Raw genomic sequence first — 16,839 nt, forward strand, 5'->3', positions numbered from 1 at the left:
ACTACTCTTAGTTTCACGTAAGTTGTAAACTTCTGATGATTCTAATTAGTTTGATATTACATGTGAGTTACACGTATAAGAGAAGTTTTAAAAGCTTTTGTCTGCTCCCATCATACCACGATGTCTTTTCCATTTCACTGTCTATTTAATAAATTTTACTTATTTGTTCGTTCAGGCTCAAGATTTTTCAGAAAAAGAACCCCCCCCCCCCCCCCCCTTTTGAAATTTCTGGCAACGGGCCTGTCGTTTGTTTATTTTGTTAACTGTAGAGACAAAGGACAAGAACGCAATAATTCAAGCAATTTAAGACATTTAATGAAGCAAGGGTAACATATCAAAGCGGACCAAAAAAAAAAAAAAAAACATTCTAGCATCATTCATGCCTTCGAGTAGCATTCAGGCAACAATTATGATAAAGATCTGCTAACAATCATGAGGTAGTTGTGCGGCAATTAATCTACAGTCAAAGTATCGCCACTTGTCCAGTGCAGTCATTGCATTAACGGCATTTTCATAATCAGCAAATTTTCTTCTTCTTTGAATAAAATCTGTCATTTCCGTAGACTGAAAATTCTTAAAATATCTATTGCTATGGCTAAGGATTTCTTTGCCTTTGTGAAAATAGTCATGATAAAAGTTGAGAAAAATTAAAGTCAAAGTATCACCACTTGTGCATTGCAGTCATTGCATTAAAGGCATCTTCATAATTTTCTTCTTCTTTAAATAAAATCTGTCATTTCCGTAGACTGAAAATTCTTAAAATATCTTTTGCTATGGCTAAGTATTTATTTGCCTTTGTGAAAATAATCATGATAAAAGTTGAGAAAAATCAAATACTACACACTCTATACCATGTGGCAAGCTATCAAACATTCAATACCTTTAGCAAGATCCCTTTAACCATCCATCTATCTGTATCATAATGCACTGTTTTAGAGAATTTAAAACTGAAGGCTTACAACACATATATCACAACAGCTAAACATAAAAGAGCTGCGCGAAGCAAACTCATCTTCAAGTCGTCAAATCATTTCAAGGCATTTGCGCTTTTTTGAAAGATGTTGTTAACACTTTAGCATTAAGTTTTTGTGTACCGTTATATTAATTTCAAGTCTATGAGAACCAAAGGCAAATAACTACGGAAAATCTTGCCAAGAAAGTCCAAATAAAAGCGGTCGATTTGGCACTTTGTTTCAAACGGAGATTTAAATGAGGGTCCCACTGGGTATTTTTGTAACCCGTGAAAGCAACTTTTTTATTTCCCCAGATGCATTAAACTTTCATATTATTTAGAGCGGCATCTGAATGCTGATTTTTATTTCTCGTTCGTCGTTAAACGAAGTCATTGTACTCAGCGATACGTGGTTTTCAACTTGCCGGGCTTGCATTTTCAATGAGATATGAATAAAGTCTTATTTTCTGTGATTTGTGATTTGCTGGTTTTATTTCCCGTGGTCTTAACGCCCCCCCTCCTCTCCCATGGGACCCTCTCAGAAAGTCCGAAAGCAAAATTAATGTTCGAAAATGAGAACAATTTGAGTCTCAGTTGGCTGTGGTACTGCATCTCTATGTAAACATGTCAGTTGTATTACATTCGATGCTATAGCGCAAGTATTTCGCATGCCTTATAATTCAGTTTACATGAGAAAGGCAATGAAAGGGTGGTACAGCATACGCCCGGTGAACTGGATATCCAGTTGGTATCTGCCGAGAGTGGGTACGAGGTTGGTGATGTCGTAATGCAGACAGGTCGGGCCACACTGGCGGTAGATGGCGGCCATGCCGGTGTCTTCGTTGGTGACTTTCAGAACTGGGCACATTTCTGCGCTGCTGGTTGGAACGAACAAATACACACGTCTTAGGCGTCTGGTGCTTGGCTGCGGTCCGAGACGAATGACGTCAAATGTATACCGTCCGTTTCTGGCGGGATCTGAATGCAAACGGAATGAATTAATTGATTATGCACATTCGATAAATTTCAGAACTATTAGAACTGGCATAATTAACACTTTGCAATAAAAAAGTGAAAATATATCATTAGTAAACTAGTAGACTTCCGGGCAAAAACAAAATAGTGTAATCACATTCATGATTTTCATTCAGTATTTATTATTTAATTCAATGAAAAGAAAGAAAAAGGGGGAACGGAGGGTAAAGCCACTGTACATTTACTTTTTGCACTACTGTAAATTACTGAGATGGGGAGAGATGGGGGCAAAGAAAATACACACACACTCACACACACACACACACAGAGAGAGAGAGAGAGAGAGAGAGAGATGAGGAAAAAATACGAAAAGTGGGAGAGAGAGAGAGAGGGAAAGAGAGATGGGACCACAGAAAATACGTACAGACAGGTAGAGGAAGCCAAAGCAAATACGAGAGAGAGAGAGAGAGAGAGTGAGAGAGAGAGAGAGAGAGAGAGAGAGTACCTTCGTTGGCCTCAGTGGCACAGATCAGTGTGGACCGAAAGAGCCATTGCAGTTCAGAATTCCAGCATGTCAGGAGGCCTGGGGCATTCAGACATGAGGACCGAGTGTTCACTCGTCTTGAACCTAGGGTCAAGAAAAGTATAAACGTTAATTGCAAAAAATCATTGAGGCCATTTTCCCATCAAAACACCACTGGTCTGCGTGGATCGACCAAACTCTGCGGGGACTCTTGCTGACTGCAATCAGTTTAACTGAATGACAAGCCTCCCATGGCGTAAAGTAGAATACAGAAAAGCTGCCAATTATACGATTATGTTGGAAACAAGATGAGGCGTGTCACTCGCTTAAGCTGATTGCACTTAACGAAAACCACTTTTTTCCACTCTCTCCTTTGCTACAATATAAATGCGTGTTAATGGAGTTTCAACTTTTTTATGTACAGACACAAATGTGTCTGTACATATAGCCGTCACCTGCGTCTGTCGTCGCCGTTGCCGTTGCCGTTGCCGTTGGCGTGCACTTTTACCGTAAACATGATAAGTGGAAAACCGTTTTACTTTTTGACTTGAAACTTACAGAACTGATGAATATTCATAATACGCAGGTCAAGTTCGAAAATCGGCATGATCGGGCCATTTTTAGGGAAGTTATGCTTTTTTTCACTTTTTTCAGCATATATGCAACACCGTAAACACGATAAGTGAAAAACCGTTTTACCTTTTGACTTGAAACTTACAGAACTGATGAATATTCATAATATGCAGGTCAAGTTCAAAAATCAGCATGATCGGGCCATTTTTAGGGAAGTTATGTTTTTTTTCACTTTTTTCAGCATTTATGCAACACCGTAAACACGATAAGTGAAAAACCGTTTTACCTTTTGGCTTGAAACTTACAGATCTGATGAATTTTCATAATACACAGGTCAAGTTCGAAAATCAGCATGATCAGGCCATTTTTATGGAAGTTATGCTGTTTTTTTTTCACTTTTTTCAGCATTTATGCAACACCTATAACACATTTTAAGGAAAATTGATTGGCCAATTGTCTTGAAATTCACAGGAGTGATCAGTGTTACTAAAATACAGATTAAGTTTTGAAAAAAAGCTTGATCAGTTAAGTTTTGGTGAAGTTATGCCTTTTTTTGTAATTCTCAGGCATGTTAATAGTCTCATTTTTTAACTAATTTAGATATGTTAAGTTGTTCTTTTGACATTTTCTGCATCTTAACAATATTGTTAGTTGATTATATATAAAAGACGGAAAACCTGTTATTGTGTACTGTATAATAAAGTGTCAAAAATGGAAATAAACTCATATCTTTACAGTTTGTCAGATTCAAACATTCACTATGTTCAGAATCTCTGAATGGAGCAAATTGGACATTTAAAATTGTTCTATTGATATTTTTCCTATGTCAACAATTTCCCTAGTTGATCATTTAAAAATGAAAGTAAATTGATTATTTTGTTTAATGTAAAAAAAGTGTTGTAAATGGAAATAGTCCCATTTCAGTATAGCTATCTCTTGTTTACATTTTGGCATTTTGAAAGTGTGACTCTGAACTTCCATGGCCTTGAAGACCTTCCCATATCACATTTTCTGAATATCCACGATACTTTTATTTTTTTATAAAAAAAATTGATGGTCATTATGCTGTTAAGCATTATGTAATGTTACATCAAAATTGAAGACAACCCTATTTTGGGCACTGCCTCCATAGTGACCATTTAAAGAAAAGCATGTCACTTACTCTTCTCAAACTCACAGAAACCTTGCATAGGACTAAAATGTAGCTTCAGTTGGAAAACCTGTTTTATCAAATAACTTTTCTGGAAATTATATAGTTTTTTGTGAGAATTAAAATTTTCACATAACAACATTTTCGAGATGTGACATTGAACTTCTATTGGTTCGAAGACCTACTGCTAATCATATTTCTTGAATATCCATGATACTGTTACTTTATTATTTAAAAATAATGGTTATTATGCTTTTAAGCATTATGTTATATTGCATGAAAGTTGAAGAAAACCCCATTTTGGATTGCGATTAAGGGTAAACCATGTTTCTTATGATACTTAAACTTACAGAAAAGTTTTATAGGTCTGAAGTGCAGCTTGTGTCGGAAAATCAGTGTGATTGTTTTCTGTTTTGGAAGCAATGCAGTTGTTTATACCCCTTTTACACTTGACGGCGTCCTTTCTGCGACCATGAAATTTGGCATCGCTGTGGTCTTAATAAGGAGGCACGAGCATTGATTTTGTATCAGAATGAATGCTCAATGATAGACCAGTTGTCGGCACGTAAAGTATTATAAATTTTTAACTCTCAAATGGGGCCATACTGCTGGATGCAGAAAGGACGCCGTCTAGTGTAAAGGGGGCTTTAGAGTACTATATGGTGCAATAAATGTATATAGATAGTGGACAGTATGAAATTGTCCCTTGGGTGATCACTAATTAAATTAAGGTCTATAAAGTAATTTGCTTAATCAATTTTCAATTGGCCATTAAATGAGATTACATAAAACACTCGTTGAGATTTCCCTGTAAAGTACCATAGGTTTAGCTCTCTTAACTGTGTCACATAATTAGGAGTCGATGATAATTATGCAGGTAAATGTTGTTTTATATTGAAAATAAGTTTACAAAAGAAAAATTTTGTGTAAGACTTACATTAATGCTAAAGATGCCTTATTATTCGCAAACTCAATAGGGTTATTCATATTATGTTAATAGTTATACAGCTAGATTAAAAGTTTGAATAGCAGCTTTATTGGAATTTTTTTATGTTTTATTTTACATTTGTTTTTTAAATTATTTTTCAAACACTAGCATCTTCAAGATGTCACTTTTAACTCCCATCCACCAGAAGTGCTGTGCATTTTCTGTATTTCCACATTAGCATTTGTGTTGAATTTTATGTCTTTAAACATTGTGTAATATTATTTTATGCACTGTCATCATTTTTCACATATTGGGATTTTCATTATGTGAATTTGAACTCACATATGGTCCTGAAACTGTAATCTTATTGACCAAGTTATTCTGTTGTACATTTTTGTGAAATTTTTATCTTTCACATATTGGTATTTTCAGTGCGGGACTTATAACTCCCAAGGGCATGTAACAGTTCACTTTTATTGATACTTCCTGTTGTGCAATATTTGCAACTTGACTTTGCAGTTAAAGGGATAATAACTGTTTGTTTTGGCAAACAATTTTTTTTCTAAAAAGTATTTTTTTGTTATAATCTCTTAAGAGATTATTACAGAGTATATCTATGGAGGTCATATGGTCTAATGACAAGTTCAGATATCAGAATAATAGCTATGACTGCCCTTTTTGTAGTTAAACAAAATATATTATATTTCTGTGAGTTGTTTACACTGTTTAAAGTCAAGTTGGATGATTCATATCATGGTAATATAGCTAGACTGATTGGCAGCTCTAGTGGAATATTTTTGTAATTTTTCCTTTTTTAATTTTTCATTTTTCAAATTTTTCATTTTTCAAGATGTGACTTATCACTACCATTGACCAGGATGCCTGTACTGTTACTTTGTAACATTTTCTGTATTTTTTTTTAACTTACAAGAATGATTCTTAGGATTGACATACAGCCCAAATTAGAAAAACAGATATATATATATATATATATATATATATATATATATATATATATATATATATATATATATATGCGGCGTTGATTTCTTTATGATGTCCCATCTAATGTCATACTGGGTTTTATTTTCTGTTAATTTCCATATGTATTTGGATAACTCAGTATCTGCAGCATATTTCTTGTCTCTAAATGACTTGGTGTGATTATTGTATCTCAACTTAAATTGGCCACCACAAAGCCCTATATATTTCATGCATTTGTCCTTAGTAGTGACTGATGCTTGGTACACATATATATATATTAATGTTATTATTATTTTTTATTGAGTTTAAGCAATTTTTTTCTTAATTCTCACTTATTCTCATTCTGGCATTTCCAAAGTATGAACTTTAACTCTTATCAGCCTGAAGCCTTAGGGACAATTTCCAGACCCTGTCACGCTTACTGTGGGTTGATCTATCTCCAAGGGAATTCTCGCTAAATTGCAATCAATGTAAGTGGCTTAGCTGTCCTACTGAAACTGGCATGCCAGAATCCTAAGCCACTTAAGCTGAAAGCAATTTAGTGAGAAACCCCTTCGAGTTGGATTGATCCTTGTAGATTGATCTAGGTATGGGAACTCGGTCTAATGCTTGTTACACATTTTACTTTCACCCTAATCCGCAGTTGCGCAGAATTAAAATTTGATGTTGGCTATGCAGTTAAGCATAATACATAAGAACATCAGAATTAACAGTATCCCATTTTCTGCTTTTTTATTTTCTGTTTTTTGTCTGTACATTTGACAGCTTTGCTGCCTTGTTTACCATTAGTGTTAGTTGCATGCAGCTACAGGATGTACTGCCACTGTCTGCAATATATTTTCCAATGAAAACTATTAAAACTAAGACCTCACTCAGGATTGGGGACTACTGTAACTAGTCCGCAGATCAGATATGGCGTGCCCACTACAAAGCTTGCCGTCTAATCTGCTAATAGACACTAAATACATGTAGATATCCCGTTGGGAAGTACCACATTTGAATTTTGCTAAATTCAGCTTCCAATATGCCTACAAAAGGCAAGGGAAAATAGCTTAGAGAGGAGGAAATTGGAAGGGGAGAATGAAAGGCAAAACTGACGTGCGCCGCCACTTTGTCATCACAAGCGTGTCACGCAAGTATGAAAATTCGTGCACCCGGTTGTGATCGTGGCTTAAATGGGTGCTACAGTCGTAGAGATCGATTTTCAAGGTAGCCACACAGAGGATGTAAGGCAACTGTAATGAGACTGTTGGGTTTTTTCAACGCGCTAACTTTTCAACCGGCAAACCGATATTTTCCCCACTCATAACCTCAATGTCATATGGGAAAAAATGTTCCTGCACGCAATATATAGTAAGCTCGCCACAGCCTGTAACCTTGAAAATACTATTTACCTTTTCTTGTAGCGTTATCAAGGGCGTTTGAGAAAACGTTCCTGTAAGTCAAAATTAAAGGTATCGCGCTAGCTTGCACCATTGCATCTTGTCAGTTTTAGCGTTTTGTACGTGTACTTTAAGGCAGGCCATTTAAATAACAAATGCAGCATTTTCTGTTACTAGCAATTGGGAATAACGACAATGAGAATACAATACCAAGTACCTGTTAACTGTAACATATCGCCACTGTGAAACAGGTTCAAACCCAAAACCATACGATCTTAAAATTCGTGCGCCCGGTTGTGACCATGGCTTAAATGGGTGCTACAGTCGCAGAAATCCGCGGCAACAACGGCTCCATTTTCGAGGAAGCCACACGGAGGATGTAAGGCAACTGTAATGAGACTGTTGGGGTTTTTAACGCGCTAAATTTATCAACCGGCAAACCGATATTTTCCCACATAACCTCAATGTCATATGGGGAGAAATGTCCCTGCACGCAATATATAGTATGCTCGCCACAGCCTGTAACCTTGAAAATACTATTTACGATTTCACCGTACGTCATTCGTGATAAAAGTTATCTTGGCTCTTGCGTGCGCTCAGGGAAGACGGAACTGGTAAAACTACCCCCTCATGTCTACCTGTCCTTGTAGTGTTATCGCGGGAGTTTGAGAAAACGTTCCTGTAAGTCAAAACTAAAGGTATCGCGCTAGCTTGCCCTATTGCATCTTGTCAATTTAAGCGTTTTGTTCATGTACTTTAAGGCACATTATTTTAATAACAAATCTACAAACACAGTACGAGCACAAATACAAAATGGCAGCATTTTCGGTTACCAGCAATTGAGAATAACGACAATATGAGTACAATACCAAGTACCTGCTAACTGTAACATATCGCCACGATGAAACAGGTTCAAACCCAAAAAGAAGACAACAAACAGCTTGGCGAAGCTTTCTATTCTTTATTGGCAACTGTTGTCCTCCGTGAGTGCTGCAAACTGGACTTCTCGAACGCAAACATTTACAAAACCTTCCAAAACGAATGGCCCCAGCGACTCGCAAGGCAGACTTGCGCCTTTCTATTGCAACCTTTCCTCTAGTCCTACGAACCCCACGGATTCTACTGCAACCAAAATTCGCTGGGGCCATACGATCCTAAAATTCGTGCGCCCGGTTGTGACCATGGCAGAAATCCGCAGCAACAACGGCTCCATTTTCGAGGAAGCCACACGGAGGATGTAAGGCAACTGTAATGAGACTGTTGGGGTTTTTAACGCGCTAACTTTTCAACCGGCAAACCGATATTTTCCCGCATAACCTCAATGTAATATGGGGAGAAATGTCCCTGCACGCAATATAAAGTAAGCTAGCCACAGCCTGTTAACTTGAAAATACTATTTACATTTTCTTGTAGCGTTATCGAGGGCGTTTGAGAAAACCTTCCTGTAAGTCAAAATTAAAGGTATCGCGCTACCTTGCGCCATTCCATCTTGTCAGTTTAAGCGTTTTGTACGTGTACTTTAAGGCAGGCCATTTAAATAACAAATGCAGCATTTTCGGTTACCAGCAATTGGGAATAACGACAATGAGAATACAATACCAAGTACCTGTTAACTGTAACATATCGCCACTGTGAAACAGGTTCAAACCCAAAACCATACGATCCTAAAATTCGTGCGCCCGGTTGTGACCATGGCTTAAATGGGTGCTACATTCTCAGAAATCCGCGGCAACAACGGCTCTATTTTCGAGGAAGCCACACGGAGGATGTAAGGCAACTGTAATGAGACTGTTGGGGTTTTTAACGCGCTAAATTTATCAACCGTCAAACCGATATTTTCCCACATAACCTCAATGTCATATGGGGAGAAATGTCCCTGCACGCAATATATAGTATGCTCGCCACAGCCTGTAACCTTGGAAATACTATTTACGATTTCACCGTACGTCATTCGTGATAAAAGTTATCTTGGCTCTTGCGTGCGCTCAGGGAAGACGGAACTGGTAAAACTACCCCCTCATGTCTACCTGTCCTTGTAGTGTTATCGCGGGAGTTTGAGAAAACGTTCCTGTAAGTCAAAACTAAAGGTATCGCGCTAGCTTGCCCTATTGCATCTTGTCAATTTAAGCGTTTTGTTCATGTACTTTAAGGCACATTATTTTAATAACAAATCTACAAACACAGTACGAGCACAAATACAAAATGGCAGCATTTTCGGTTACCAGCAATTGAGAATAACGACAATATGAGTACAATACCAAGTACCTGCTAACTGTAACATATCGCCACGGTGAAACAGGTTCAAGCCCAGAACGAAGACAACAAACAGCTTGACGAAGTTGTTCATTTTCGTAAACTTCTTTCTTCTCCTTATTGTCGACTGATGTTCTCCGTGAGTGGAATTTGGTGTCTCAAACTTGAACGTTTGCAATAACTTTAAAACTGCGTTGCCGTCGGTTTATATAGAACTCTGTGCTCTTCCCGTGGGCGTTTCGATAGATGACAGGTTTGAACATTCCTTTCGGTTGACACGCCCCATCTGGGTAGATCTAGACAGTTGTCTCTAACATTTGATACGCTACCACGTTGCACCCGCCACTAAGGGCTAATTCCTACTGAGACTATCGTTCTATGCACGTCGATCCAGCTTTGCAGGGAGTCAAGGTGAATGCAATCAGGTCAACAAATGAACACGCCCACTCTTGTTTTCAACGTGGTCGTAGAATCCCCAGCTTTTCTGTTCTGCTCGGCGCCGGGAGGAGGCGTGATAAGCTGTTGATCTGCTTTCATTCAGGGAGACCCCCTGCGGAGTTGAATCGATCTACGTAGACCGACAGTTTCATTGGAAATGCCCCTACTTTGTGTAGAAGTAAATTAAAAATCTGGAAACTTGTCAACGGAGGTAGTCTTTGACGTTTCAGAGAAAATTACCTAAAATTTCAGGCTATAAACAATAATAGTTGTATTATTTGACCTTCAAGATTTGCAGGCCTGAAATTAAAGTTGAAATATGATCGTGTTTTTCTCGTCCCCGGCAAAATGACGCACAACTCAGCAAGAAGAGGAAGGGAGCCGATTTTACACGGCTTGAATTGAAAAAATGACATGCTCCATTAATGAAACCCAATTAAAGGAGCCTACCAAAACTGGTTTCAGTGGAAATTACTTATATGCAGTTTTAGATCAATAAGGATGTTTTGTCAAAAGAAGCAATACCTTCCATTATTTCTTTGAAATAAATCCATTCCCAAAATTTAGAGGAGTTCAAAAGTGAGACACACTGAATCCTTTACTTTTGAATATATTAATTGATGGCATACTTAGACTTATAGATAAATAAAAAAGCAAAGCACCACCAAACCTTTTACTGGTCTTTTTTATGCAGACGATCTAGTTTTGTTTTTGGAAAATTCCTCAGGCCTTCAGAATACCAGTAGTTTAAAATGCTTAGAAAAATACTGTCATAGATAGAGGTTAACTGTTCATTTAAAAAAAAAGACGAAAGTTGCTATTTTTAATGTTAAGGAAGAAATACATGGTCACACTGTTGGAAATAGAGTTTTTTTTTACTTTCATAACCAGTTGGTGCCAGTAGTAACAAGCTAGCTACATGTGTAACTAGGTCTCCTTTTCACAAGGTCTGGCACACTAGCCCTTGCACAACAAAATGTACATATAAAGCCTTCTTCAGTCAAGCTAGTAACAATCCCACCTCCTTAAAAGAAAAAAAAAGACTTTATGAAACAATGATTTTCCAAGTTGCAGCATATGGAGCTGTAACATTGGGTTACACTCCATTTTATGATAAGTCCCCAATAGAAAAAACACACCTCCAAATTCGCTAGCACCTTTTAGGGGTGCATTCTAAATCTAGTAATTATGCTGTTCGGGGGGAACTTGGGCGCCAAATTTAAATACAAGTAATCAAATACTGGGTCAATATTTTATAATAAGATGACCGTGTTCCACTTAAAAGGGCATACCTAGATGAATTAAAACACTTTGATCTTCTTTCAAACACTAGCCTTCATAACACAAGACATATAACAAAAGACAATGTAAAGGAGTGAAGAACATTCTTGTAGAAAATGGTTTTGGGCCTGTATGGTTCGAAGAAAAAACGGACAAAAAGTTCATGAAGAATTTTAGTGTTAGACTTACAGACAGTAATATACAACTTTGGCTTAGCAAGGTATCACAAGAAAATCTCAAGCTGAGAACGTATAAACGTATAAAACTATCAAACTTTATTTTGGGAAAGAAAAATACCTTGATATAATTCAAGATAAAGAATTACGCCAAACTCTAACCAAATTAAGAATCAGCAACCACAATTTGCACATTGAAACAGATCGCCATGCCAATGGTTAACCAACACCAGATGAAAAAAGAAAATGTCGCATTTTCCACACTGGAGTTATAGGATTCAGAGCACTTTTTAGATACCTGCTCTCTGTATACAGAATACAGAAAAGAACTCTTTCAAATAGTGCAAAGCGGCCACACATGTTTTACATATTTAAACAACAAAGATAATTTCTCCATCATAATGAACAACCCAAACGAGGCTGTAATAATAGCTTAAGCCAAATTCCTTGATTTAACCTCGCTTTTGTGAAAAGAAACTGCGTTGCAACTTCCACTTAGTGATGTGAATGATTACTGCAAATGTTCAGTTTCATATCACATAGTAGAAAACAGGTTCGTGAATAATCAATTTATATATCTTAGCCATGTATACAATACTTGTATTGTGATGCTAGCGTATGATCAGTGCTGTGAGCAGTTGACTCGGCATTAAGACCGCGCCTAGCTTATCATCATGAAATACTGGATATGTATGTGTAATAACGATGCATTGCTATATATGTAATTTTCTATCTTTCCTTATTTCATTTTATTTATTTATTTATTTATTTATTTATTTATTTATTTATTTATTTATTTATTACTATTACTTTTTATCTTTGTACATTTTCACCAGTTCAGCCTGTAGAAGGTTTGAATAAAGCATATTAAATGATAAATTAAACGCGAGTATTAGCATTTTGTTTTTGACATGTAAGGATGAGTGACAACGGCGCCAGTTTTGTGGGAAGGGCTGAGATGGGGTATTAATCCTTTCAACTTGCACGTTAATGATTGGATTGAAAAATAAGTGATACGAGTAGCTATCTCCCCATCAGTATTAATGCTAATTGGGAGAGAAAGGTAAGGGGGGAGGGGGCGTCTCCTTGAAGTCAAAGTATCTGAGGCTGAAGTTGGCGGTATAGGGAGTATTACCCGCTTTGGTCAAACTTATCATTTTAAAACCAACGAACTATAATATAAACGTTGAACTTCAGTGTGTCTTAACATCAAAAGATTTGGGACACATGAGGGCCATTTTGGTTAAGTTGAGGCTCGGACACATTATATTTTGTATCCGAGGTTGACGAGTTTAAAGGTGTTGTGAACTATATTAGGATACCAGGTTGCCTTCATTTTCCCTGATGTAACTTATTTTTTACTCATTTGCAGCTGATGATGCATTTGGGTATTTTTTATTATTTTTCTATATAACCATGCATCCAGTTTTCTTGCCATTCATTTCCAGTCCCCTCTTCTCGGTTCAAAAACATGGTTCAAATATATAAAAAAAATCAAACACAATCTGATATATAAGTTTAATTGCATTATAAGCGAATAAATTCGATATATTCAAATAAAAGTACATGCAGGAATATAAAGGCAATGTCCGAGTCCCTGATGATTATACGGGTACGATGGAAATAAGAGGAAACGTAATTCAGTTAAGCTGATTGCACTCAGCGAGAGTCCCTACAGATTAAGATCGATCTACGTACATTGTAGACCGCTGACATCTATGGGAATAATCCCAAATATTGGTTGTAACGGAGTCCGTCCTCCATTAGATTTATACAGCTTGAGGTTATAATACCGTGACGTAAGTTGATTGACTTCTGGGACGGGCTGGTTACTTATACAAGTTTTAAGTTTACATTGATTGGTATCTACTTTTTCCTGTTTTTCTTCTCCGGTAGAATGACGCACTACACAATAAGACGAGAAGGTAATACGACTTTACATTGACTTGAAATGAAAAAATGATATGTTTGATTTATGCAAGCCATGTAAGGAGTTTACCGAAAGGAAACTGTGGTTCCAATGGGAAGGTACTTCTTTATTGGCGGTTTTAAAGCAATAAGACCCGCTTTGTCAAAACAACCTGTTTGTTCCATCATTTATGATAAATCACACGAGGGTATAAGCTAGAATTATTGTTTAATTGACATGCAAAGATTAATGACCAAGACGCCATCTTGAGTGGTTAGCTGTAGCATTTACTCTATCCACCTGCACATAATGCAGCTTCTAAAAACTGAATTGATTAAAACATAAGTATTAATGCTAATTGGGAGCGCAAGGAAAAAAGGTGCGTCTCCTTGAAGTCAAAGTATCTGAGGCCGAGGTTGGCAGTCTAGGGAGTATTACCCACTTTGGTGAAACTTGTCATTTTAAAACTAACGAACTATAATACAAAAGTTGAACTTCAGGGTGTCTTAATATTAAAATATTTGGTACACATGAAGGACATTTAGGTTAAGTTGAGGCTCGGACACATTAGTATTTTGTATATTTTCCCTGATGAAACTTGTTTATTTTTTACTACTTTGCAGCTGATGATGCATTTGGGTATTTTTTATTTATTTATTTATCATTATTTTTTTTTTATACAACCATTCATCCAGTTTTCTTGCCAACTAACGAACTATAATATAAACGTTGAACCTGAGGGGCATTTTGGTTAAGTTGAGGCTCGGACACATTATATTTTGTATCCGAGGTTGAGGAGTTCAAAGGTGTTGTGAACTATATAAGGATACCAGGTTGCCTTCATTTTCCCTGATGAAACTTGTTTATTTTTTACTACTTTGCAGCTGATGATGCATTTGGGTATTTTTTTATTATTTTTTGATACAACCATGCATCCAGTTTTCTTGCCATTCATTTCCAGTCCCCTCTTCTCGGTTCAAAAACATTGTTCAAATATAAAAAAAATCCAAACACAATCTGATATATAAGTTTTATTGCATTATAAGCAAATAAATTCGATATATTCAAATAAAAGTACATGCAGGAATATAAAGGTTATGTCCGAATCCCTGATGATTATACGGGCACGATGGAGTTGATTGACTTCTGGGACGGGCTGGTTACTTATACAAGTTTTAAGTTTACATTGATGGGTAACTACTTTTTCCTGTTTTTTTTCCTCCGGTAGAAAGACGCACTAAACGCTAAGACGAGGAGGTAATACGACTTTACATTGACTTGAAATGAAAAAATGATATGTTTGATTTATGCAAGCCATGTAAGGAGTTTACCGAAAGGAAACTGTGGTTCCAATGGGAAGGCACTTCTTTATTGGCGGTTTTAAAGCAATAAGACCCGCTTTGTCAAAACAACCTGTATGTTCCATCATTTATGATAAATCAAACGAGGGTATAAGCTAGAAATATTGTTTGATTGACATGCAAAGATTAATGACCAAGACGCCATCTTGAGTGGCTAGCTGTAGCATTTACTCTATCCACCTGTACATAATGCAGCTTGTAAAAACTGAATTGATTAAAACATAATTATATGAGTAGCCATCTTCCCATCAGTATTAATGCTAATTGGGAGCGACAGGAAAGAGGAGGTGTCTCCTTGAAGTCAAAGTATCTGAGGCTGAGGTTTGCGATCTAGGGAGTATTACCCACTTTGGCCAAACTTGTCATTTTAAAACTAACGAACTATAATTTAAACGCTGAACTTCAGGGTGTCTTAACATCAAAATATTTGGGACACATGAGGAACATTTTGGTTAAGTTGAGACTCGGACACATTAGTATTTTGTATCCGAGGTTGAGGAGTTCAAAGGTGTTGTGGACTATTTTTTGAATACCGGGTTGCCTTTATTTTCCCTGATGGAACTTGTTTTTTAAAATTATTTTTTTTACTCCTTTGCAGTTGATGTTGATTTCTGTTTATTTTTATTTTTATATAACCATGCATTAGGTTCCATCCCCTCTTCTCAGTTCAAAGTCATGGTTCAAAAGTAAAAACTATCTGACCTATATTTTTTATTGCATAATAAGCAAATAAATTCGATATACTCAAATAAAAGTACTTGCAGGCATATAAAGGCAATGTCCGAATTCCAGAGTCATCATCGTGAGTTAAAACTATAGAACCCCCCCCCCCCCCCCAAATAAAAAAAAAACATTAAAATTAAAACAGACAATCTATTCTAAATGTAGAAGGGCTTCATACCAGATACAAAGTGCGATCTTAACAACATTTTCGGTATCTAAAAACTGCCTTTAACATACTACTCATTTGCTGTCATAAACGCATAATATGAGTCTTCTACAGAAAGTAAGGGTGCTTTCCCAGAGATTTAGATCGATCTAAATATTAAATTTTAGATCGACCTAACTCCCTGGGGGTTCACGCTAAATTGCAGTCAGCCGAGCGGGCACCATAGTTAATTACCCCCTTACAGCTTTTAGTAGTCGGGACAGACGCTTAAGCCGGCCAAGCTGACAGTAATCTAGTGAGACTCCCCACAGGGATAGATCGATCTAAAAATCTATGGAAATGGGGTGTAAGGCTACAACGAAAGTGAGCAATGACAGTAGTTTTCCTTTCACAAAAGCATTTGATAAATAAAACTTTTAGCATGATGAGTAATCAACTGCCCCTCCCCCCCCCCCCCCCCCCGGTATTCTCCTTTCCACCCTTTCAGTTCATACCCTTCTGATGAAACCAACACCCCATTTCCAGAGATTAGATCGATCTACTTTAGATCGACCTAACTCCCTGGGGGTTCACGCTAAATAGCTGTCAGCCGGGCGGACACGAAATTTAATTATCTCCTTACAGCTTGTAGTAGGCGGGACGGACATTTAAGTCAGATTATCTGACAGTAATCTAGTAAGACTCCCAGCGGGGATAGACCTATCTAAAAGCTCTTGGAATACAGCCCAAGAGCGCATTCCCACAGACACAATTGGTCTACGGAGATCGATCCAACTCCGCGGGGAATCTCGCAAAAATCAATCAGTTTTACAGATTAACACGTCTCTTATAGGCGTTCAGTTGAAAACAGAAAAGCTGGTGACTGTACGCGTACGATGGAAATAAGAGGAAGCATGTGATTCAGTTAAGCTGATGGCACTCAGCGAGAGTCCCTACAGATTAAGTTCGATCTACGTACATTGTAGACCGATGACATCTATGGGAATAATCCCTAATATTGGTTGTAACAGAGTCCGTCCCCCATTAGATTCATACAGCTTGGGGTTACCGTGACGTAAGTGGATT

The 16,839-nt window shown here is 37.2% G+C and overlaps 1 protein-coding gene across 1 annotated transcript; it reads right to left on the minus strand.

Annotated features, from left to right (window-relative positions):
• Positions 1-293: 293 nt before the first annotated feature.
• On the minus strand, positions 294-10,086 carry LOC147759989 (uncharacterized). Its single transcript, XM_086994763.1, has 3 exons — positions 9,733-10,086; positions 2,433-2,555; positions 294-1,930 (listed from the first exon to the last, which is right to left on the minus strand). Exons 1-3 carry the CDS (start codon positions 9,812-9,814, stop codon positions 1,638-1,640), a joined length of 498 nt encoding a protein of 165 aa, XP_086850889.1. The 5' UTR covers positions 9,815-10,086; the 3' UTR covers positions 294-1,637.
• Between the last annotated feature and the right edge of the window lie 6,753 nt (positions 10,087-16,839).

This window comes from Lingula anatina, chromosome 9 (assembly GCF_051362555.1).
Source record: "Lingula anatina isolate TDL-2025a chromosome 9, LinAna3.0, whole genome shotgun sequence".
NCBI classification, from domain to species: Eukaryota; Metazoa; Brachiopoda; class Lingulata; order Lingulida; family Lingulidae; genus Lingula; species Lingula anatina.